At 33.4% G+C, this 25,973-nt stretch overlaps 2 protein-coding genes and 1 long non-coding RNA gene across 3 annotated transcripts; 1 reads left to right on the top strand and 2 right to left on the bottom strand.

The window, feature by feature from the left end:
• Nucleotides 1-331: 331 nt before the first annotated feature.
• On the bottom strand, nucleotides 332-8,291 carry LOC110228874. The gene is made up of 20 exons (XR_002332344.1): nucleotides 8,221-8,291; nucleotides 7,969-8,120; nucleotides 7,533-7,861; nucleotides 7,288-7,422; nucleotides 7,057-7,160; nucleotides 6,646-6,759; nucleotides 6,457-6,543; nucleotides 6,244-6,340; nucleotides 6,056-6,164; nucleotides 5,830-5,940; nucleotides 5,701-5,742; nucleotides 5,543-5,605; nucleotides 5,324-5,440; nucleotides 5,145-5,224; nucleotides 4,941-5,051; nucleotides 2,108-2,180; nucleotides 1,963-2,030; nucleotides 1,764-1,844; nucleotides 1,493-1,592; nucleotides 332-1,394 (listed from the first exon to the last, which is right to left on the bottom strand). It is a non-coding gene; the product is annotated as an uncharacterized LOC110228874 (long non-coding RNA).
• Nucleotides 8,292-9,071: 780 nt separating this feature from the next.
• On the bottom strand, nucleotides 9,072-10,662 carry LOC110228889. Its single transcript, XM_021027170.1, has 3 exons — nucleotides 10,387-10,662; nucleotides 10,054-10,126; nucleotides 9,072-9,401 (listed from the first exon to the last, which is right to left on the bottom strand). The coding sequence occupies exons 1-3, from the start codon at nucleotides 10,469-10,471 to the stop codon at nucleotides 9,389-9,391; spliced, it is 171 nt and encodes a 56-aa protein (XP_020882829.1). The 5' UTR covers nucleotides 10,472-10,662; the 3' UTR covers nucleotides 9,072-9,388.
• Nucleotides 10,663-15,186: 4,524 nt separating this feature from the next.
• Nucleotides 15,187-25,793, top strand: LOC9317210 (transcription factor bHLH34). Its single transcript, XM_002881097.2, has 9 exons — nucleotides 15,187-15,357; nucleotides 17,912-17,943; nucleotides 18,199-18,276; nucleotides 18,360-18,522; nucleotides 18,611-18,707; nucleotides 19,145-19,175; nucleotides 19,385-19,461; nucleotides 25,357-25,420; nucleotides 25,548-25,793. The coding sequence occupies exons 1-8, from the start codon at nucleotides 15,187-15,189 to the stop codon at nucleotides 25,380-25,382; spliced, it is 675 nt and encodes a 224-aa protein (XP_002881143.2). The 3' UTR covers nucleotides 25,383-25,420; nucleotides 25,548-25,793.
• Nucleotides 25,794-25,973: the final 180 nt, after the last annotated feature.

The following is a 25,973-nucleotide window of genomic DNA, read 5'->3' as shown; positions in this document are numbered from 1 at the left end:
AATAAGTAAGCTAAAATATTGTAGCCCAATTAGATTATTTAGTTTAAGAGCGATTAAAGACAAGTCAAAATCACTATTTGCTAAGGGAATAGACCATCTTTATCAATGAGTTCTTAAGAAAATCTTAAGATGATCTTAGTAAATTTTTAGTATTATTACTAAGAACCAAAGTTAAGATTTACCTTTTTTTGGCTCTTAGGTAAGCAACTCCCTCAACCCATCTTAACTTTGGTTCTTAGTATTAATACTAAAAAATTACTAAGATCATCTTAAGATTTTCTTAAGAACCCATTGATAAAGATGGTCTTACGTGTCCTATATTTAGTTAATTTAAACCTAATCTAACAAAAACTGAATTGAATTTATCCAAACCAAAACTAACGTAAAATTGGTTTAGGTTTACTCGACAATTTCCAAATTTTTCACTGCTAGCCTATGCTTATCAGATTAGGGAATCGGTATAATGTATGGTTAAGGATGGTTTAACGTAATGCTAGATCCGGTTAAGTTTAAAAGTGTCTTAGAATAAGAAATCAGAAAATTTCTTCTCAATTTATTCATCTTCGTCTACACTCATCTCCGATTTTCAAATTAACCTCGATTTCTTCCTCTCAATAAGCCTGTTTTCGTTTTGGGATTCGTCTCGGTTTGTCCTTCAAATTTCAGCTGCTATTTTATTATGGACATCTATTTTCTTTAGATGGCAGTATAAAGAAAAACATATAAGTTGCTATAAACCTCTTTGCATAAAAGTTTTTGTTATTTAATAAATATCACATTACAACAAAATCCTACATCCAGAGAAGTTAATTTTACAATTGTTTCATCAACTAAAATTACCAAAAAAATAAAAAAAAATAATAATAATAACAATGTTACAAACACTGAATCACATCGAGAAAAATAAAGTAATAATGTGAAATTTTGTATAGTACTTAGGAGGAAAGTGTATTAAAATGAGCCAATATGGCAATAAAATCGTGCATAAATGTTTATGAATTGTTATTGGCATTATAAATAGACAGCATTAAACTACTTTCAGGTGATGGTGAATTTGTTGGATTTCGTGGCAAATGAAGATTTTAGTTTGTGTGGATTTTGTTTGTTTTTGTCGATTTTTGTGTTGTGTTTGGTGGCATGCGAAGTTTTTAGTTTGTGGAGTTTTTGTCGATTTTTGTGTTGTGTTTCGTGGCATGTGAAGTTTTTAGTTTGTGGAGTTTTTGTCGATTCTTCTGTGGAGTCTTTGTTTTGTTTGATTTTTTTTTGTTATGTATTTGTGATTGTGTTGTGAGTTTTCGTGAGTTTTTTTTTTTTTTTTTAATTGTGTTCGGTGTTTGTGTTAACTTTTTTACCCTAAGAAGAGAGACATAGATTTTACCTGACTCTTCAAAGACCTGTACATATGCATGAAGCAAGAGAAATATCAATTATGAACAACAAAAGAGAAAATTACTTCACTCTTAGTGATAAAGAAACATGATGAACAACTTACCTTAAAATGAAGTATAAAGAAAATTTTGCCTCTCTGAACTCTTCGAGAATTCGATTCCATACTTTGAATTTGATCTCTTGCATCTTTAAGTGTTATAGCTCTGAAATAGAGATTTAATAAAACTAATTAGAGAATTAAATACCAATTTCTTTTTACCAACAAATCTATCACTCAGCCACCAAATATCACCCTTTCTAATCTTTGGCCAACACATTACAAAATACAAATTGATTACATAAGAAAATATGTTAAGAGCCAGAAACTTACTAACCTATTTCCTTGCTTCAATGTACCACTAGAAGTTGATTTTGAAATCTTTGAATCACCTTTTGACACTCTGGCCATGCCAAAGCTTTTGAAATCAAATGGTTAGGAAAAACCACATCGTTAGCATGAACAGAAAAAGGGAATGGAGAGGAGAGAATTAACATCTTAATCAGACAACCAGATCATGGAGACTAGAGAGTTACCTTGAACAAATCTTGGTCTTACTTTTTCAAGCTGTTGGGCTTGAGATTTCTTTGATATTCTTTTAAATCTGAGAAAAATGCACACGACTAATCAGATTTTGGGTTCTAGCCAATGAATAGAACAAGCTAACACAAGAATACCTACAGTTTCTTGTCTGCTGACTCTCAAGATCTCTGAAACGTCTTGACTGTTTTTTATGCACATTTGCTGATTTTTCCTGGAAAGATTCATAGAAACAAAACAAATTGAAATCATTACAAATAGATGTTATTACTCATTAAAGCTGATGCGGCGGTATAACAATTTTAGATAAGTCACCATCATTGCAGTGCTTATAGGTTTCAGTAATGTATAGCATCCACCAAGTCACTTAATCCAACAAGCTGTTTTTTCAACTAATCAAAAAGATCTTTACGACCTTCTGCTCCCATTTTCCCATATGTTAGGAATATGCATTAGAAAAAAACTGTTAAAATGACAAAATTATATTAACAAACAGAAGACATGCCTAACACTACAAGAAAACATAGCAAATTCCGACAAACCAAATAGTCGGAAATTCGTCGGAAATGGATGTTTCCGACGAATTTCCGACTACAACAAGTTTGTCGGAATTCTCTGGTCGGAAAACAATATTCGTCGGAAATTCGTCGGAAATTTCTGTCGAGATGAGTTGTCGGAAAATTCGTCGGAAATATTTGTCGGAAAATCGTCGGAAATATTCGTCGAAAGCCCGTCGGAAAGGTGTCGGAAATGTCCGTCGGAATAGCGACGGAAAATTGCCGACGATATCCCGACGGCATATTCCGACGCCATTCCGAGGAGATTCCTACAAACGACGCCGCAAGATCGAGTACGATTCCGACGATTTTCCGACCACAAATCGTCGGAAGTTCGTCGGAACGTTCCGACGAATTTCCGACAAAATATAATATAATAATATATTTAATAGTTTCCGACGAATTTCCGATAAAATATAATATAATAATATATTTAATAGTTTCCGACGAATTTCCGACAAATCGTATTTTTTTTTATTATTTTCCGATGAATTTCCGACGAAATATTATATTTTATTAAAAAATATATTTATATTTTATTGTTATATTTTATAAATAATTAAATTAAATAATATTAATTTAATTTAATTGTAATAATTCAATAAAAACATAATTAAAAAAAATAAAATTCACCACATAATATAAAAAACATAATTAAACATTAATAAGTTCTTAAACAACTAAAAATTATTACAAACGCGAATATTATATATTATCAAATAGAGTGTCAACGTTATTTGTTTCATTTTGATTTCCGGGTTGATCTTGGCGAGAAGGCGGAACGATGTCGGGATGAAGACGGGCCATCATATCCATCCAAAACTTACAATCTTTTAATTGAGTCTTCAACTCGATGATTTCGGCTGCGTTTTCTTGACAATTCACGTGTGCATGTGAATACGACGAACTTCCGCCCATGTCTTCATCATACGGAATGGAACCGAATCCAAATCTACGTCCTTTTGTAACTTCAACTTGCTATTATAATGAAAATGTTGTTAGGAAATAAAACATATTATCTAAATTATAATATTTTAATTACAATTACTTACTGATCGGAAAATATCGTTTTTTTCTGCTTGGGTGAGTTGATAATCATCGGGCGTGTCCGATTGTTGACTCAATTGTGTGAGTTTCTCTTTCTCCATCTCCCGACATCGACGAGCTATTGCCTCAGCTTTTTTATCAACAAATGTCCCATCCGATTTCCGTTTGTGAGTCTCCTCCATGAATGTTACCATATCGGGATACTCACCGGTTTCGGGATTACGCTTGCATTTAAAATATTTATTAGTTAAAAATTTACAATAAAATTTATTATAATGCAAATTGAAATGTAAAAAATTTAAATTTTTATTTACCATTTTTTCCTTTTTCCGGACATATGGCATTGATCCACAAGTATGTTTAGCCATGCCATAGCCTCCGCGTTCACTCTTGCGATTTTGAGAATTAGTTTCACTACGGGACTTATTTTGCTCTTGTAACCAATATGCAATAAGCCCTTGCCAAACGTTTTCTCGCATCCATTTTGGCTTTTCTTTCCCGTTAAGCCATTTCTTTTTCCATCCATAAACATAATCCAATAAACGACTCCCACATATCTCCTCAAATTTTTCTTGTACTTCGCCCGTAAGACCATAATCCCAATTAAATTTTTGCTACAATGTTAAACAATTTAAAATATATATATTTTTAGTGTTGTAAAATTTTAAAATTTAATTTTTTTAGCTACAATTATAAACAAAGTAAATAAAGCATAAATTTTATTTAAATAAACTAACCGCAAATGCCTTAAACCAACGTTTCTTTGTGTCTCCGGAGACCGACGTAAGATTCGGAGCGGGATCGGGGAAATCGCTCTCCATGATTTTCTTTATAATCTTTGTGAATCCTTTATCGAATCTATACCTATAATTACCAAATTATTTAATTGAGATTATCTACGTAAAACTATAAATTAAATATTACAATTTCTTACCAAGTTGTTCCGTTCATACGGCTTGGGTCGATCTTTTTCAATTTATCTCGACCCGGCGCACGGAGTAATTGGTCTAGCGTCATAGAATCGAGTGGATTTGCATCATCATTCCGTGTAGGCATCGCTATTGGTTCCGTCTCCGGAACTTCCGTGTCCTCTATGGGAAAATCATCCGGTGGTTGGGTTTTGGAACCAAAATTTGGCCCAAGATTCAAATCCGGAGCAAACCCACGTTCATTACAATACGCCATATATCCACTCCACGATCCATTATCCATCTCCTTAATCAAATAAAAAATTTATAATTAGTCTTTTGAATTTCATAAACAAAATTATGAAGAAAATAAAACTTAAAATCTTACCTTAATGTTTGAAGTGAGAAGTGTGAAAAGTGTGAGAAATCTGTGTGAATCGTATAAGAAAGATTATTACTAACCATTTTGTTAAGATGCATAACACCAAGCAATGAATCACGAGCAGTCAAATTATATTCCCTCATGTGCTTCTTGTTGTCCCCGAGACATTTCAGAACATCAGATAGAATTTCCTGAAGTAGATCACTCAAGTATTTGGTAAAACTGGCAGGCAGTGATATTTTACAGTGTAAAATTATTTTTAATGCTTGACACGTATCACCAACCTTGCTCGCCTACTCAATAGCTGGCCTCATAGCTGCGGCAATACCTCTAATGGGAGTCAACATTTACGGCTTCAACTCATCTACAGAAGTTAAAAAAAAACTCAATTTCAACTCTAAAGCTTAAAATAATATTCCATAGGGGTTAGACAACAAAAGAAGGTTTCCAATTTGTACAGAACCTTCCAATTAGGACTCTCATATCCATTATGAAGAATAGGCTAATCTTGCTACAGACCTCCAGCATAGGTTGATGTTGAAACCGACGTCTTAATACAACTCTTTGGAGCCGTAGTCCCCTGATGAAAAGAGTATAAGTACAACAAGAAAAACAAGAAATCCAAAAATTTAGAATAGGCTAATCCAAAAATTATGAAGAATAGGCTAATCTTGCTACTGACCTCCAGCATAGGTTGATGTTGAAACCGACGTCTTAATACAACTCTCTTTGGAGCCGCAGTCCCCTGATGAAAAGAATATAAGTACAACAAGAAAAAACAAGAAATCCAAAAATTTAGACAACCCAAAGAGGTTTTCTCATATTCGACATCATGTTTACTTAGTAGTGTAGGTTTGACATCATTACGGAACCCTTCATTATCTGCAACCAGAAATAACACAGTTTAGTTCAGTTATTAAGATATGTTCTTCTAACAAACGGAAGTTAGACAAAGCAGAAGCAGCTTACAGAATTCATAGTCACCTGGACCATTAAACTTGTTTAAAGCACCCAAAAGTTTGATTCTAGCATTTCTGGTGGCAGCTATATTAGATTGCAGCCCAACATCCTTCCGAATATCTACCAAATAGACAAAAAGGCTCTTTATTCATAATGAAAATAACTTAGATACTGCAGTTTTTTTATAAACACGGAAATCAAGGGATGGAAATTTCTGAGTAGAAAAATTCAAAACCTTAAGTTTTCAGAAGTGAGACACCAAAGTCATCAATTACCGAAGCCATCCACAACAAGCCTTCACTAAGAACCTTGGGATTCTAGTTCTCTTTCATGATTTTGTAAAGCTACAAACAACATCCATGGATCATCATTGTGAGCAGGTTAAAATAAAAGTCAAAGAAAAGTTATCGAACTAGGACATACCACTCGAAACAAATCAGGACCAACTGCTTCGCAGAAAGCAGTAGGGCACTTTATAGCTGAGGCTCGCGTCTTATATCTTCATCTCGATCACTAGTGCCTGCAAATTAATACAAAAACTCGGGAAAATGAGCTAAGAACTAATTATGCAAGAAAAAATATAACTAACGTCAGAATACAGCTTTCATCAACTGAAGCATTCTTCATATTACTAACCTGTAATGCAAAGTACGACACACTTCTTAGAAACTTTTCCGCAGTCGAAGATATGTCAGTGATGATTTCAATGACTTGTTGATGAACCTGCATTCCAAGTAATATGCTCATGTACTACTTTAGATTATTTTAGGGAGTATAATTCTAGAAATACATATAAGAAGATATCAGACGGAATAACAATCATACCTGCCCATTTTTCTCATTCCCACCAGGAACTGAACACAATAAACCGGACCAGGATTTCCACTGACTTGTCTAGTTCTTGTAAACCTTCTGTCTCTTTGTTCACAATCAAAGTTACTGCACGGCAATTTAATGCAAAAGAATCACGAAACTGATAAATACTTAAGAAAAAAGAGCTTATGTGACATAGGCTTATGCAGCTTTGATCTCATTTTTAAGTGGTTCTTCATATCAAATTCAGGACCTTGCACAACAGATTTATCCTATGTGTAATGAAAATTGATGAAAAACCACTTAAAAATGAGATTAACCACTCAAGCAAAAGGCAAAAAGATAAACATAGAAAGAGGTAAGCACTAGTGATGGAGAGAGAAGCATTTGAGAATAAAAGAGTCTTCAAGCCCTTCAACAAACCTTCAAGTTTTTCTTTTCATACAGAGCTCTTTAATTGAGATATAGTTTCTTGTTTTACAGTAGATCCTACTGTTTTCAATCTCTTCAAGACCCATCTCGGTAGGCTAAAAATGAAAAGAAGAATAAGATATTAACACCACAAAAGTCTGAAAGAAGGACAAAGCTGATCACAATAACCATTTATAAGGGAATCAATTAGCACATGTGAATTCAACAATAAGAGAATCATACCACAATATTATGTAGTCATAACACGAGCCTTAGCTCCTCCCTTACTGCATGCCACCTTCCCTGGAGGCATGATATATATGTTCCATGTAAATCTGGTCATCTCCAAGTTTCTCCAGCTCATCGTGCAATTTATCCCTGTTCAAGGGTACATTAGGAAGAAAATATTGGAAAAATGTGTCTGCTAGACTAAGCAACGTCCAAGGAAGAGAAATATGTTTTACCCTGCATAAATTCAGAGTACTTACTTGCTGCTTTGGAGGCTTAATTTTAATTGGATTTCTTCCATAGTTTTAGCCCCAAGATCCCTGAAATCGAGCTTATATTCAATATCTTCAATTTGCTTTTGGTAGAATCCGATTTCCTGAAAGATCCTGCCAGCATTTTCCAAGGGCTGCACCAGTGCTTCAATTGAGTCTTTGCCAGCTTTTATCTGGGCAGAGAATCCTAATACCTACAGACATACACATAAAACTGCCTGTAGTTTGTCTAGCTGCTGAAATACAGAGTCAGCAAAGGAAGACTCCACTGCTAATACTTTAAGATGTTCCCCCGTGCTTGAATCCTTTACCCTTTGCTGTATTTGAAAAGAAATTTACGTACTCAAATAAAGGGACATTCTGTTATATCAGAAGCATAAAATAATTTGAATCATAAGGCAAAAACATGAGAAGATTGTGTAACCTTCTTAACAAAGCTATATCCTCTTCTTCAGCTGTAAAAGAGCATTCGCAGCAATGACAAAAATGACGTTCACGTGCTACCTCCTCAAAAGATTCAAACATCTTACGCATACCATTTGACAGTTGCCATGTTATATTTGCTGCAAACACAGACTAGAAACAGAACTACGGTTTTGACTGCAAGACAAGAATATATTGGAATTCATGCAAACATAAGGGGATATGGAAACAGTTGCCAGTTTTAACTACAAACCTTTTATGGTTATCTCTTTTATCATTAGCCGACTCCAACAATTTGGGATAAGCTTGGACTCAATGTATCTCTTTCTTGCTGCATAAAAAAATACTCAAGTCAGATTGAGTGAATAGATATTTTCTAATTATCCACTGTGCACCGAAAATGGATTCCTTATCTGTGTTTAAATGTCAATCCAGGTACATTAGAAACGAAAATCAAATAACAGGGGTGATAGATGACACTTCATATTAACATGGTCTAATAATTGGTACCACTGAAAAACATTTATTTTCTATGACTCGAGCAACACCGGTTAAAGGTTGTTCTTCTGGTTTAACTCGAGCAACTGCGGTTTAAGGTAATTTTCATTTCGTTATATCCCAAACGAAGGTAAGCTTTCTTAATTCACCTCTCTCTATATATATATATAATATATATGATTTATCTTGGTTAAAATGTAATGGACTCCTAATCGAAGAAAATCAAATATTTACAATACCGAACGACAAAATCGGCTATTGCCATAAGCAATGCCACGATTATAAAGGTTTGGTGAAAAGACAAGACACAGTAACTTGCTCGATACGTTGCTAGTTGCTACATATTTGCAAAAAATTCTATAGCTTTTTGCTTCTTTCTTGTGGTTTGCATATAAGTATAGTTTTGAAACATTTTGGGATGATTTGCATTTGTTTTTGTTTGTACCCTGGGACAATTATGGACTAGAATGAAAATCTTGGACTCTCCTTCGCACATAGACATGTATCCTTTCTTAGAAACCCGTCACTACAGAGGACACAAAATCTTCCGAATCCAGAATTCGGAACTAGAACTACTACAACATCAGGAGATCAATGAAAATAAAATGGAGATTATATCAGATTCGTTAAGCTTTAAGTGCCCACAAAACACCTAAATTTTTTGAGTTCATGGACTCTAAACATCAAAAGATGCAAGTAGTTGATTTGGCCCTGTCTCAAAATTTGAAGTAGAAGCAAGTAGAATCGAACAAATGAAGTTCATTCCAAAAAATACATGGGAATAAATGATATATGAACAGTTACATGATCAGAAATTATGCCAAAGAAGGAGGTGCAAAGCAGCACAAAGGAGTTTGTTGGCATACGTCTCAGATAACCATGTCGGTTTCAAGCTTCCATGGCGTGATGACTATGACCTGGTTTCATGAAAGATGCCTGTGGAATAGGAAGGATTTAACATAATTAAGCAGTGAATAACAACGCAAGAGGGTTATCAAGAAAGTGATTTCAGATGCTTCTTCTGAGCATACTTGACACAACCTAAGATCAAAATCCCAAAGAATCATCTTCTTGTAACTCAGTCATGGTCATAGACGCACTTTATGTTAATTTGGCAATTCGAACTAGCAAACTCAATTGACCTTCAATAACAATAGCCATATACATTTATTGAAGCCTAATGAGGAATTAAGCAGATGGATTGAAATCGCTCTGCCTTAGACATTCGAATACGTAAGCAAACTCTCGCAACCCTCTAAATCCGTTTTAAGCACAAAGATCAAAGGAACATCACATAATCTTTTTATAAGGATTTAACTTAGCAAAGAGATAGCATAGAGTGCATCATATATCATATATATTCAATGTAGTTCCCAACAATCGGATGATATATAATATCAAATGTGATGTAAAATCCACAAACAAATAAAACCCTCTAGATATCTAAATCAATAGAACATAGATACATATACACACCTAACTAGAGATAGAAACTAGTATAACATATAAGTATATCTAGGAATTGAGATGGTGACAAATCCCAAGCCTAAATCAAAATAAAGCTACACATAAATATCATTAAACTTACCTCTTGCAGAGCTCTGAAAAATAGCGAGATCCATTGTACAGAATAAACCACATCAAGATTATCACCAAAGAATCTGGGAAAAAAAACAGAGTTAAGGAAAATGGCAAGAGTTCTGGTTTTTGTTTTTGCTGGACAAAACTTCTAAATTTTGAAACTTCATTAACATTATCAAATCCAGAATAGCTCAATTCTATCTCAAAATGAAAATTTTCTAACAAAAGATAACGTAGCTAAAGAAGCTGAACAAATAAAAATTCAAACTTTTAACCGAATAAGATAAGATTCGCAACAAGAAGTTCAAATAGATCAGATAGATCATAGAGAAAAGGATACTGAATAGGTATCGTTCCCACCAATCAAGCATGTAAAGCCCGAAGGTGACGTTGTAAAGATAGGTTTTTCGTTGAACCCAGTTCATCGAATCCGATTCGACGGTCGGAAACACTCAATTTTCAAGTTTTTGAAAATTACCCAGTAAGAATCAGTTGGAGATCGTAACTAATAGAGAGATTCGACGATTCAAAAGTCCTTGAAGCTGAAGATCTTCGTGAGGAGAGGTGTTTGGTGATTGGTGTAGAAGCTTCAGAACACTTATAATCCCGGTTTACTCGTATACCGGTTGTTGGAACTGACCGATTTTATAAATCTAATAATTGGTCATAAAAAAAAAAAAAAACAGTATCTACATATACATTTTTTCAGTACTTTTTTGCTTTAATTCTTTTGGATCCGGGTTTGACCCGGTTTTAGTCTATTCGGATCTTGGATAAGCAATTTTAGGGATGTTGTCTTAATTTTAAACTAATAAATGAAGTCATGTTGTCTTTAATTCATCTACTTATTCTTATACTATTTCCATATTAATCATCTCCGGATACTTAGCATTTACCATTCGCAGAATTCAGTTTGTTATTATTACCTAAACTAATTGCCACATTAATCGTAACTTAATAACTTTATTCTCTAATTGATTTCGAATATATTCACAATCTAAACTAATGAATATCACATATCTTATCTCATCTATTGTTCCTTTAAATTCTACTATACAATCTTTTAAACAATTCAAAGAAAGAGTGGTTGGATTAAAATCCAAACTAAAAACAAAACAAAATCACAAAAATCATTTTAAATCTTTTCATATTAACTTTACATACAACACTAACATTTCTTTTTAACAGATCAATTAGCAATAATCACGTTGATCTTAATCCATTAATTATTTGCCTAAACAACTAACTGAATTTTATACAACTGTTATAGAAATTTTAGGAAAAATTAATCACTTACTATAAATACATTTTAAAAACGTTTAATGCTCAAATCTTTAGTTAAGATTTTGGAAAGAATAATAATTTGAAAATCAATTTTGAATCAGTTTAGCAAATAATTAATTTTTATTCATTGACATAAATATAGATTACTTAAAATAGATCGTAACAATATTTAATTTGATTTGTTTATTTAATTTCACCCATATAATTCTTAATTTAATTTGTTTATTTTTTCTTGCAGGAAAGTAGAAGTTTATAGCAATCCTCTTTTGATTTGATCTCATTTTTTAAGCGTGAAAGTATTATTGGAGAAAGAGTAATGTGGTGTACTACTTAAGCAACGATCAACAATAGGAATGTTTTAAAAACAAAATATATATATGTAATTTGATCACATTTATATAATAATTTTATGAATTTACTTAGAAAAAGTTTAACTTTATTAAACGTTTTAAATATCTATACTAGTATTTTTGCAACATTTTGGTGACGGGTAGGTAAAAATGCTTACGGGTATATCGGATACCAAACCCGTTTTTAAAATTCCTTCACAAAAAATTTGTTGAATCGGATTATGTTTAACCCAACTCATACACCGGATATTCCATATTTAATAATTTAGATATTTAGAAGATTTGATTAAGATTTATAATTATGATTCTCCTATCATCTTTGTTTGATTTGTTTTTAACTGTTTTGAATCATCATATAATACATAAAGTAAAAAAAAAAAATTAATTTTGATGACAGATTCTTAAATATAATATAATTTCATAATTATCGCATTAAATACATAGTTATTAAAAACAATCAACACTAAACGGCAAACAGATTTTAAGCAAATTCAATTTATTAACCCTAAAACATTGGTACAGCTTCGTCATTGAGAAGAAGATGATAGGTTGGGACAAAGCTGCATATCTACATATACATTTATACAGTACTTTTTTGCTTTAATTCTTTTGGATCCGGATTTGACCCGGTTTTAGTCTATTCGGATCTTGGATAAGCAATTTTAGGGATGTTGTCTTAATTTCAAACTGATAAATGAAGTCATGTTGTCTTTAATTCATCTACTTATTCTTATACTATTTCCATATTAATCATCTCCGAATTCAGTTTGTTATTATTACCTAAACTAATTGCCACATTAATCGTAACTTAATAACTATTCTCTAATTGATTTTGAATATATTCACAATCTAAACTAATTAATATCACATATCTTATCTCATCTATTGTTCCTTTAAATTCTACTATACAATCTTTTAAACAATTCAAAGAAAGAGTGGTTGGATTAAAATCCAAACTAAAAACAAAACAAAATCACAAAAATCATTTTAAATCTTTTCATATTAACTTTACATAAAACACTAACATTTCTTTTTAACAGATCAATTAGCAATAATCACGTTGATCTTAATCCATTAATTATTTGCCTAAACAACTAACTGAATTTTATACAACTGTTATAGAAATTTTAGGAAAAATTAATCACTTACTATAAATACATTTTAAAAACGTTTAATGCTCAAATCTTTAGTTAAGATTTTGGAAAGAATAATAATTTGAAAATCAATTTCGAATCAGTTTAGCAAATAATTAATTTTTATTCATTGACATAAATATAGATTACTTAAAATAGATCGTAACAATATTTAATTTGATTTGTTTATTTAATTTCACCCATATAATTCTTAATTTAATTTGTTTATTTTTTCTTGCAGGAAAGTAGAAGTTTATAGCAATCCTCTTTTGATTTGATCTCATTTTTTAAGCGTGAAAGTATTATTGGAGAAAGAGTAATGTAGTGTACTACTTAAGCAATGATCAACAATAGGAATGTTTTAAAAACAAAATATATATGTAATTTGATCACATTTATATAATAATTTTATGAATTTACTTAGAAAAAGTTTAACTTTATTAAACGTTTTAAATATGTATAATATTAAAACTTTTGAAAAATCTTTAACCTAAAATAATCTGATTACAAAATTGAATTTAATTACCTAAAATAAGTTTATAAATCGATTTTGATGGCAGATTCTTAAATATAATATAATCTCATAATTATCGCATTAAATACATAGTTATTAAAAACAATTAATACTAAACGGCAAACAGATTTTAAGCAAATTCAATTTATTAACTTTAACTATTTATTCATTTATAAATTACCATTTCCTAAAATTTCTCCATCAGTATATCATTAAAGGTAAAATTAAGAATAAAAAGATGCAGAACAAAATCAGAACGAGACATTAAAATTAAATTTTCTTCAAGCGGAAGTAATTTAATTGAATTTTCTTTTTATTTTCGGAATTCATAAGTGACAGTAATTGTCAAAGTATGGGTGGACAAACATAAATTTGGGACGGGATTTTGTGGGAAAGGGAACGGGACGGGAATTTAAGAATCGAAAAGAGGTCATTTTTCTGATTTTTTCAAATACGAGACGGGACGGGATGGGATGGGACGGAACCGAGAATTCCTAAAAATAAAAAACTAAGCGAATAATAAATGTAAAAAACGTTTTTGCTACTTAATATTTATAAATTTAAAAGATAAAAAAATCAATCTATATAATATATTAAATATAAATCAAATAGTCATAATATAATCAAAATATATTCAAAACTTTCGATTCATATTAGACAAATTAAATTAGAATTTAAATGATAAAATATGAAAATAAGTAGCTTAACTACTATCTTGAAAAATTCGAAAAATTTAATATTAACCTGGTGAATAATTATTATTACTGGATATATGCATATAATTATATATAAAATATTATATTTGATAAATAAGTTGTTTCAGATGGAATTTCGGGAATTCCCGTTCCCGTCCCGTTCTCAAATGGGAATTGAAAGTTTGTCCCATATGGGAATAAATTCTCATATGGAACAAGAATTCGGGACTGAGAATAGGATGGGACGGGAATTATGTCCACCCCTATTGAACACCATGTCATTCCATTCTATTATAAAATGTTTTCAATACAAAAAGAAACTACACAAACTAAAATACACAAATTAAAATTTGAAAAGTAAAGGAACTTACAAAGTCCCACATTTTTGATGAAACGAACATAACTGTATGTAAGATAACAAATACAAAGATGAGCTCATTTTGCAAAACAAGCCGATCGATTTCAGAAAACAAGCCATGTCTACAGTTTTCACCGACCAAAAACCAATATTCAACACCTAAATACCGGATAAAAAAATATACCACAATACACAATAAAAAAAAAAAACGTAACGACAATTACAAAAACCATCAGTCCGTGCTGTAGCACGGGTTAGTATCTAGTTTATAAGTAATTGAAGAAGTCATTGAAAAGAAAAAGTGAATAAAATCGAGGTAAGTAATATAGAGGAGATAGACATACACGCATGCATTACATGCAAGACATCAAGAATACAAGTTTTCTTGTTAAAATTTGAATTATATTATAATCAAAGTAAAAATAATCAATGCTTTTGCATCGATATACCGTACGTACGCTAATTAAAATTATAACTTTCAATATTAACATTGAAATTTTTTCTTTTATATAATACTAGCTAGTCACTTTGTAATGTAATGTTATTTAAGTTATTTGAATTAATTCACTTAAATAATACGTATAGGTCTCATTTTCTTTTAAATAAGACCTACAGAATTTAAATAATCGAAATGTTTTCTTTAAAGCCGATTCAATTAACAGAATAGGATGCTATATATACCATACCTAGCTACCTATAGGTAACGTTGATTCACCACAAAGCACACAAATTCAATATGGCGAGTAGGAACTGCAGAATCTCTTCGCTTCTGACTTCTCTATGGCTTGGCACAAGCCAAAAGAAGAATGGAGATTGAAAGAGATAATCTTCGAATGGATGTTGTTCTACTTGTCCATCCGATTGGTGGATTAAACCCTCCGGTAGATGCCGACGTACAAATCCAAGAAACTTTCCAGAGGATCAGCAATGTCGAGTCGCGGTTGACTAAAGTCTTAGAAATAATTAAAGATATAATGGTACGTATGATAAGTCGTCGTCACCTCGAACCTCCGACTCCACCACGTGCACCATGATTAAAGAAAGAAGAAACAAAAAGAAAGGGAGCATATTTATTTTTATCTTTCTTTAATCTATATATAATAGCAATCTAATAAATACCATTTGCACATCAGAACGGTTGCGTCTTTTTATCGCAACCTTTTGTTTAAATCGGTTAATTTTTATGGTTATGTCTTTTTATTGAATTTTCTCTTTGAATTATTTACGGTTATATTTGTTCAATTACAGTCGTATCTTTTCAGTTTACAGTTATATCTTTATAGTTGCATTTATTCATTTAAAGTTACGTCTTTCTATTATATAATTTCATTGCATTTTTTGTATAGTTAGTAATACTACGAAGTTTTTTTACATCAACCATTAGACTACATATCAAATTGGTTTTATTAACCAAAATAGCAACCTCAATAAATGCATTTTGCAATTCTGAACGGTTGTGTCTCTTTACCGTAACTTTTCGTTAAAATATTAATGGTTATTTTTTTGGGTGTATTTTTTTATCGCAACTCTTCATTAAAATATTGACGGTTATTTTTCGGTTGTATCTTTTTATTGCAACTTTCCGTTAAAATATTGGTTGTTACTTTATTCGTTTGTGTCTTTTTATCGCAGCTTTCCGTTAAAATATTGACGGTTATTTTTTCTCGGTTGTGTCTTTTTATCTCAACTCTTCGTTAAAATATTGATGGTTAATTTTTTAGTTGACGGTTATTTTTCGGTTGTGTCTTTTTCTCGCAACTTTTCGTTAAAATATTAACGGTTACTTTTTTCGTTGACGGTTATTTTTTGGTTGTATTTTTTTCTCGCAACTTTCCGTTAAAATATTGATGGTTACTTTTTTCGTTTCAGTTTTTTACTTTTTGTTAAAATATTGACGATATTTTTTTCTCGGTTGTGACTTTTTATCGCAATTTTTTGCTAAAACATTGACAGTTATTTTTTCTCGGTTGTATATTTTTATCGCAACTCTTCATTAAAATATTGACAGTTACTTTTTTCGTTGACAGTTATTTTTTCGGTTGTGTCTTTTTATCGTAACTTTTCGTTAAAATATTGACGGTAATCTTTTTTTGTGTCTATCTATTGCAACTTTCCATTAAAAGTTTGACGGTTATTTTTTTTGGTTGTGTCTTTTTATCGCAACTCTTCGTTAAAATATTGACGGTTCTTTTTTTGTTGACGATTATTTTTTTGGTTGTGTTTTTTTATCGCAAATTTCCGTTAAAATATTAGCATTACTTTTCTCGTTTGTGTCTTTTTATCGCAACTTTTTGTTAAAATAATAACGGTTATTTTTTTTCGGTTGTATATTTTTGTCCTAGCTCTTTGTTAAAATATTTACGGTTACAATTTTTCATTAATGGTTATTTTTTCGGTTGTGTATTTTTATCATAACTTTCAGTTAAAATATTGACGGTTTCTTTTTTTGGTTTTGTCTTTTTAACGTATCTTTCCGTTAAAATATCGACGGTTTCTTTTTCTCGGTGTGTCTTTCTAACGCAACTTTCCGTTAAAATATTGACGGTTATTTTTTTTGGTTGTGTCTTTTTATCGCAACTCTTCATTAAAATATTGATGGTTATTTTTTTCCGTTTGTTTATTTTTATCGCAATTTTTCGTTTAAATATTGACTGTTATTTTTTCTCGGTTGTGTCTTTTTATCGCAACTCTTCCTTAAAATATTTACGGTTACATTTTTCGTTGACAGTTATTTTTTTTGATGTTTCTTTTTATCATAACTTTTCGTAAAAATGTTGACATTTACTTTTTTTTTTTGTGTCTTTTTATCGCAACTTTTCGTTAAAATATTGACCATTATTTTTCTCGGTTGTGTTTTTTTTATCTCAACTTTCCGTTAAAATATCGACGGTTATTTTTTTCTCGGTTATGTCTTTTTATCGCAACTCTTCGTTAAAATATTGACGGTTACTTTTTTTGTTGACGGTTATTTTTCTGGTTGTGTTTTTATATTTTTTTGGTTTTGACCTGCTAGAATTTTTTCTCTCTATATTATAACTCTTCGTTAGTTATTTTGTCACTTATAAATAATTTTATATTCACAAAAAATGTTTCAAAAGTGTTTTTTTAATCATAATTTTTTTTTTTACATTTTTATTCATAAATTTTTTTAATATCTTTAGAAAATATTTACGATATAACTTTAAGACATAGTTAATTTTATATAATAATTCAATGATTTGAATATATTATAATAATAATTTAATACATAAACGTAATAAAATATATTTGTTGAAAATGAGTTTTCCGGCGATATTGCGGAGTTCATAACCTAGTTATATTATAATAAATATGCTCCCTTTCTTTTTCTTTATATATTTATGTCGCTCCGTCGCTCGTCGCAATTAATGAGTCAATTTCTTCTTTTGGGAAAATTTTGCCGCCGTTTTTTTGTTGATTGGTGAGTATTTGGAGAAATACGAACTGGCTCAGTGATTACCCTTTGATTGATGGTGCTTTCTCTGATCACACAATCCTACTTTCCCTTGGCAGATCGATCAACTCGATGGCTCAGCTAGTGTCAGGTATCTTTGGAATCACGTTGGGATTTAGATTAAAGGGTCTTTGGACTTTTGGTGTTTATATGGTTGGTAGTAGTATCTGGAGAAAGTTCTTATAAAAAGGTGGACTTTTTGGTTTTTAAGATGGTCTTGTTGTGTTAGAAATTGGATACTAAGATTGAAGCTTTTGTCTGTCTCTGTTTTTTGCATTCATTCCCTTGTGCTTTAACTTAATACTTGCGGCTCTTGCTTTTTTACTAATGTTTATCATTGCTTCAGGATCAAATCGGAATCTTGTGCTGGTTCTAGCTCGAAAGCATGTAGGGAGAAACAAAGACGTGATAGGCTAAATGACAAGTATTTTCTTGCTTTCTCTTCCTTCTCTGCAAATCTTTTATCTTTTAAGTTGTTAATCTTTTCGTATTGTGCATTAACTATAGGTTTACGGAATTGAGTTCCATCTTGGAACCTGGGAGAGCTCCAAAAACAGACAAGGTTGCTATTATCAGTGATGCAATTCGCATGGTGAATCAAGTTAGAGACGAAGCACAGAAATTGAAGGACTTGAATTCAAGCCTCCAGGAGAAAATCAAGGAGTTGAAGGTAAACAAGACTGAAACCTCATGGCTGTAGCCTGGCGAGATCTTTAAATTTTCCATTTAATCTTTTTATGTGTTTTGTCAATATGTAGGATGAGAAACAGAAGCTGAAGGTTGAGAAAGAGAGAATCGAGCAGCAGCTGAAGGCGATTAAGACATCTTTTGATTCGATGGCTCAGCTAGTGTCAGGTATCTTTTGATTCGCGTTGGGATTTAGATTAAAGGGCTTTGGACTTTTGGTGTTTATATGGTTGGTAGTAGTATCTTGAGAAAGTTCTTATAAAAAAGTGGACTTTTTGGTTTTTAAGATGGTCTTGTTGTGTTAGAAATTGGAGACTTTAATTGAAGCTTCTGTCTGTCTTTGTTTTTTGCATTCATTCCCTTGTTTCCTAAAGTAGTAAACGAATCTACAGATCTCTACTTGCACTTTATGGTTTCTACAGAATATTTGGGATAGTAAAGTTCTGTTTGTTACAGTATATAAAGGATGTGGCAATTTTCTATCGACGAATTGGCTGTAATCTTTTTGTAATTTGTCCTTTCTAATATGGTATCAGAGCCCAAGGTCTTATGTTGATGTGGTCTGTTTCACAGTGTTGAAGTTGATGGCTTCCTTTGTGATTCAGATGTGATCAAAGAACCAGGTTCAAGGAAGAGGTATGAAACGATATTTGATCAAACTAACAAAGACGTGATAGGCTAAATAGAAGATAGATTTTTAAGCTACTTCTTTCATCGAACATACTTCATTATTGTGAACTAAGACTGGAACGGTTACCCCCAAAGCTATTGTCAAAAACATTTCGATAGGGTTAAAGCTGACCAACTTTATAGATGACGAGCTTTTGGTGTTAAACTTTGTGCAGCTTGTATCATCCCTCGGACCACAGTTCTATGCTAATATTTTCAGATGCAAGCAACTCTCCGGATTGGAGCTCAACAGGTCAGCCTGCATGCCTTATATTTGTTCATATGCACTGATATGATTCTCTCTGTTCTGATTTCTCTAGTTATCAAAGTGACTTGACTAAAATTATGTTCCATGCATGTGAAAAACTATGTTTACCACGTGCATTCAAAGAGCAGAGCCAAACTCAGTCTGGTTTTATGGCCATCTCGTCCAGATTTTTCTGCTTTTGTTACTATTGTTTGTCTTGCCACTTATTTCAGTTAATTTCAAAAACTTGAGTACAAGTATGATTGAAGTGTTTGTTCATGCTAGAGATCCCTCGCATATGTTATGTTAATCAAGAAGGTATTTAACATGAACTAATTAATAGTTATATGTTAAATACAGTTACTTGAGTTCTAAGACCGTTAGTGAGCTGTATCAAGGCTGGCTAAAGTGTGCGCTTTGTAAAAGGAGAATGAGGACGTAATGCTTGTAATATGCGTAACCCACGTAATGCTTGTAATGTGCGTAACCCATCATACCTAGAATCTGTTCTATATAAAGCCACACAGCCGCCTACTCATGTATCTTCTTCTTCTTAATCAATACATTTCTATCTTTTCTCTCCATCTTTAATCATGATCCATTCAACATTTCCTACTTGAAATCTTAAATATTTACATGGTATCAGAGCTTTGGTTCTAGTTTCTAATCTTGCTTTCTCTCTTATTCTTCTTTCTCGAGCGTCTTTTGATTTTGTTAATCGTTTGGACACTCAAACGAGCTCCGATTTGGCTGATTTTTGGAAGGTAGCTTCGTGACTCAGTGGTCTTGAGATTCAACGGTGGAGATCGTGTTTCAACGGTTGGTTTAGGAGAAATCTGAGTTTTATCGTGGCTGGTCGTATCTGAAATTTCCAGATTTTTCTGCAGCAGTTGTCGTGAGTCTTTGGAAGATCTAACGGTGAGTTCTTCTCGGTTTGAGCTGAAATTTTGCAGTGTTGTTCCTGACCCGTTTATCTAGGATTTGAACGGTGGAGATTTTTGTTTGAAGTCCCGTTGTGGGATTACGTTGGTTACGTTGGACTGGTTATTAAATTGGTTTGTACAATGAGTGATACTTACAAGGATTTGAAGTTGAAGTTCTCCGTGATTCTAAACGGGAACAACTACCTCTTGTGGAAGAGGACAACTACTAATGTGCTCGGCAGTAGGAGGCTCATAAAGCACATTGAATCAACCTTTGAAGACTTGAAGAAGTTGGATGAAAGCATTGACAAAGACACATGGAAGCAAGATGACTTGAATGTCCTTAGTGCTTTGCATTGCTCCCTTGAAACTTTTATCTTAGAAGGGTATTCGTATTGTGAGACATCCAAGGAGCTTTGGGATACTCTCGCGAATGTGTTCGGTAATGAATCAAATTTGACTCGGATCTATGAGATTAAGAAGGCTCTAGGGGAACTAAGTCAAGAAGATAGCGACTTTAATGCTCACTTTGGGAAGTATAGATCGCTTGTTGCTGAATTAGAGATGCTAAGGCCATTCACTACGGATGCTAAGACACTTAAGGAGCGTAGGGAACAAGATCTTGTCTTTGGGTTGATGTTGACTCTTAATTCAAGCTACACGGATGTGATCCAACACATCTTGAGAGATGACAAGATCCCTACCTTAGAACAAGTGTGTGCAAAGATACAAAGGGAGTATGGTTCGCAAGGTCTATTTGGTAGCAAAGGAGAGAGTCTTCCAACGGCAAACAAGGTCAGGATGGTGAAACAAGATGATAAAAAGACTTGGTTTTGTGATCATTGCAAGAAGAAGGGTCACCTCAAAGACAAGTGTTGGATCCTACACCCTCACTTGAAGCCGGAAAAGTTCAAGAACTCCAAGCCGAGAGCTAATGTAGCAAACACAAGTGATAGAGGACTACTTGAGAATGAAGAGAGGGCCATTGTGCAATATGGACATCAAGAGAAAGCAATGCGAGCTACTGCTTAAGACAAGGGATGTACCACTTCTACCTCTCAAGCTCAAGAAACCATCACCATGAACAAGGCCGATCTTGAAGCTCTTCTTCAATCCATAGCATCCAAATTGCATCCCGGCGGTATCTCTCTCTTTACCTCTAACTCTCATGATTCAAATTCATTAGTGTTAGACTCCGGAGCTTCTCATCATATGATAAGTAATCCTAGGTTATTAGAGAATGTTAAACCGGCACTAGGTAATGTTAAGGTTGCAAATGGTCATAATGTTCCAATAGAAGGAATAGGTTGCATAAACTTGTTTAACAAGAAGTCTAGTGCTTTCTATATGCCTAAGTTCACTTCTAACTTGCTCTTGGTCAAGAAAACAACTAAGGACTTAAATTGTCTTGCTATCTTTAGTCCTAATGATGTTAAGTTGCAGGATATTGAGAGCGGTACTGTGTTTGGACAAGGAGGCACCAAGGATGATCTCTATGTTCTTGAAGACACTTCTTTAAACTCTTCTATTTCCGCAAATAATGTTAAGACTTCAGTTGTATTGTGGCATGATAGACTTGGCCATCCACACTCTAGGGCTTTGAACTTGTTATTACCCGGTTTATCTTATGATTGTTCTCATTGTGAAGCATGCATCTTAGGTAAACATTGCAAAACGGTTTTCCCTAAGTCTAATGCTATTTATGAGAAGTGTTTTGATCTTGTGCATTCGGATGTTTGGACCTCACCTTGTGCATCTAGAGATAATCATAAATACTTTGTGACATTCATAGATGAGAAATCTAAGTATACTTGGGTAACTTTGCTTCCATCTAAGGACAGAGTTTATGATGCATTTCTAAACTTTCAAAACTATGTGACTAATCACTTTGATGCAAAGATCAAAATTCTGAGAACAGATAATGGAGGTGAATATACGAGCACCAAGCTCAAAGCCCATTTGGAAAAGTGTGGGATCTTACACCAAACAAGCTGCCCATACAACCCTCAACAAAATGGTGTTGCGGAAAGGAAGAATAGACACCTCATGGAGGTATCACGAGCAATGCTATTTCATAAGCATATGCCTAAGAGGTTTTGGGGTGATGCGGTTATGACCGCTTGTTATCTTATTAATAGAATTCCAACTAGAGTTCTTAATGATCAATCACCTTTTCAAGTATTGAATAACCAAAACCCTAACATTGAGCACTTGAGAGTGTTTGGTTGTGTTTGTTTTGTATTCATTCCAGGTGGCTTAAGGAATAAGCTAGAGCCCAAGAGTACCAAGTGCGTGTTCATCGGATACTCCACTACTCAAAGAGGCTACAAATGCTTTGATCCAACCAACAATAGATACTATGTATCTAGAGATGTGAAATTCATGGAAGACAAGGCCTATTTCGGAGAAAAGAATTGGGATAGTGTAAAGGACCTACCTAACTCAACTTCGGATAGAGCAAAGAGTCTTAAACACATTCTTGAGCATTTGGGTAATGTTAACATACCTCAAGACACTACGGAAGAGATACCAGGCGAAGTTACAAGTGGGACTCAAGAAAGTGAAGTTGAAACACCAATAGAGTCGTCGCATGGTAACCATGAGAATGTTGTAGAGGAAGAATCTAGTGAAGAAGAGATCGGTCCACTAAGTGAAGATGAAGTCATTAGATCATCAAGCGAAGAAGAGACTAACTCAATTCCTCAAACAACAAATGAACCGGTCTACACGTTACAAAACCCAAGACGAAGTAAAAGGGCAAAGAAGCCTAAGGTTCTCTTCAATTGTCAAGCTGTTGCTCACCCCATTCAAGCGACATGTTCGATTGACCTTCTTCCCGAGGAACATAAAGCTTTTCTTAGTAAGTTAGATGTGGAATTCATCCCACAAAGCTATGAGGAAGCCAAGGAAAGAAAGGAATGGACTAATGCTGTGGATGATGAAGTACAAGCTATGATTCGGAATCATACATGGGATGAAGAAGAACTTCCACAAGGGAAGAGATGTGTTAGCTCAAAGTGGGTTTTCACCATAAAGTATAAGAGTAATGGTGAAATTGAAAGACACAAGGCTAGATTGGTTGCAAGAGGATTCACTCAAACTTATGGAGAGGATTATAGGGAAACTTTTGCTCCGGTAGCTAAGCAACACACCGTAAAAGTTGTTCTATCTTTGGCTGTGAACTTGGATTGGGAATTGTGGCAAATGGACGTCAAGAATGCTTTCCTTCAGGGGGAGTTGAAAGAAGAAGTTTATATGACACCTCCTCCGGGTTTAGAAGATATAGTGGCTACGGGAAAGGTTTTAAGACTTCGAAAAGCTATATATGGCCTCAAACAATCCCCAAGAGCTTGGTACCACAAGTTGAGTTCAACCTTGCTTAGAGAAGGCTTCAAAAGGTCACATTCGGATCACACTTTGTTTACTAAACAAGATAATCAAGGAATCGTAGTAGTGTTGATCTATGTTGATGACTTGATTATCTCGGGCAGTAACAAAGAAGGTATCCAAGCTATTAAGTCTTCTTTACACTTGGCTTTTGATATTAAAGATTTGGGTGTGTTGAAGTATTTCTTAGGGATCGAGGTGTGTAGATCCAAGGAGGGACTGTTTCTCTCACAAAGGAAATATGCTCTTGATCTTCTAAAACTTACAGGGAAGCTTGGAGCTAAACCAGTTGATACACCATTGGAGCAAGGTTACAAGGTCAATCGAAAGGGGGAGAAAGATGACACTCCTTACCATTGCCCAGAACAATACCGAAGACTCATTGGTAAGCTTATATACTTGACATATACTCGACCGGACTTGTCTTTTGCTGTGAATCAGGTAGCTCAACACATGAAAGAGCCCACTGTTTATCATTGGAGCTTGGTGGAGAGAATTCTGAGATACATCAAAGGAAGTCCTGGCAAAGGCATATGGATGGGAAGAAACTCTAGCACAGAAATTGTTGGATATTGTGATGCAGATTACAATGGCGATCGCAACACAAGACAATCAACAACTGGCTTTTGTACATTCATTGGTGGGAATCTTGTGACTTGGAAGTCGAAGAAGCAGAAAGTGGTCTCTTGTTCGAGTGCTGAAGCAGAGTATAGGGCTATGAAGAAACTCACAAACGAGTTAACATGGCTAAAGGCTTTGCTGAAGGACTTTGGGATCGAGCAGAAGACTCCAATCACCTTTCATTGTGACAATCAAGCGGCGATCCATATTGCTACAAACTCAGTGTTTCACGAGAGAACGAAGCATATAGAGACCGACTGCCACAAGACAAGAGAGAAGGTAGAAGATGGTACCATTCTCCCTTGTTACACTAAAAGCTCGGACCAATTGGCCGATATCTTCACCAAGGCAGCAAGTAACCAAGTTTGCCAATTTATCCATGGTAAACTTGGTCTTGTAGACCTCACACATCCTTGAGAAAGACTCTCCAACTTGTAGGGATAATACTCTTTTTCCCTAAGCTTGGTTTTGTCCCACGTGGTTTTCCAAGCTTAGGTTTTTAATGAGGTTATTCTTGCAAGTGCCAAGTTTATACACAATTAGCATTGTAGTATAAACTTGAGGGGGAGTGTTAATCAAGAAGGTATTTAACATGAACTAATTAATAGTTATATGTTAAATACAGTTACTTGAGTTCTAAGACCGTTAGTGAGCTGTATCAAGGCTGGCTAAAGTGTGCGCTTTGTAAAAGGAGAATGAGGACGTAATGCTTGTAATATGCGTAACCCACGTAGTAATGCTTGTAATGTGCGTAACCCATCATACCTAGAATCTGTTCTATATAAAGCCACACAGCCGCCTACTCATGTATCTTCTTCTTCTTAATCAATACATTTCTATCTTTTCTCTCCATCTTTAATCATGATCCATTCAACATTTCCTACTTGAAATCTTAAATATTTACATGTTATGTCTCTGAGCCATCTGTTTAGATCTGGAACATGAATTAGGTGTCTTTGTGATTTCACAGATGTTAATAGCTACGCAAGCCATTGAAGACGATTCTTCTATAAATTCCTTCCCTTGATAGACAGGTTAGCTAGCTCATCATTACCTAAATCCATTGTTACAGAGCCAAATATGATATTGTATAATACCAGTACTTTAATTAGTTACTTTGTTTTTAGTTCTGATTGATCTTTAATAATAATATAATTGCAGACTTCAAATAGAAGCCAGATATATTCCAGTAGCAGAAACGGAAGGCTGAAGCACTCCATTATTGAAGACTGGAACACCTATGGAGTTTCATTGCATCTTGGAACTTAATGTTATCTTTACGCACCATAGTCATCTCCTATGTAAACAAACAACACAGCCGAAATCTCAACTTCATCATATATTTTAAAATGATATTAAATTTATTATTTAAATCATAATTCGAATTAGATGGTACTTATTTTCATTCTTCAACTTCTTATCCCGCGAGCATTAGATAATTAGTAGTTAGAGTTTGATAGAGTGAGTCAAAATAAAATAACATTAAGAGTTTACTTATTCTAGGTTAATCTGTTTTCAAGCAAATAAATAAGAAAGTGTATCTTTGAACCAAAAAAGCAAGTATTTACTGTTTTCTATTAATTTCCT

Source organism: Arabidopsis lyrata (assembly GCF_000004255.2).
Source record: "Arabidopsis lyrata subsp. lyrata unplaced genomic scaffold ARALYscaffold_4, whole genome shotgun sequence".
Taxonomy (NCBI): Eukaryota; Viridiplantae; Streptophyta; class Magnoliopsida; order Brassicales; family Brassicaceae; genus Arabidopsis; species Arabidopsis lyrata.
This window is presented reverse-complemented; position numbering and strand designations above follow the sequence as displayed.

Bases quoted from the DNA above. Each gene is read 5' to 3' on its own strand.
- LOC110228889 (XM_021027170.1), bottom strand. From the start codon at position 10,471: ATGAACTGGGTTCAACGAAAAACCTATCTTTACAACGTCACCTTCGGG. The intron at 10,127-10,386 runs GTATCCTTTTCT...TTTTTTTCCCAG, and splicing joins GTGGGAACGATACCTATTCA to ATTCTTTGGTGATAATCTTG.
- LOC9317210 (XM_002881097.2), top strand. From the start codon at position 15,187: ATGGAGATTGAAAGAGATAATCTTCGAATGGATGTTGTTCTACTTGTC. The intron at 18,277-18,359 runs GTATTTTCTTGC...CATTAACTATAG, and splicing joins CGTGATAGGCTAAATGACAA to GTTTACGGAATTGAGTTCCA. The intron at 19,462-25,356 runs GTCAGCCTGCAT...GTGATTTCACAG, and splicing joins TCCGGATTGGAGCTCAACAG to ATGTTAATAGCTACGCAAGC.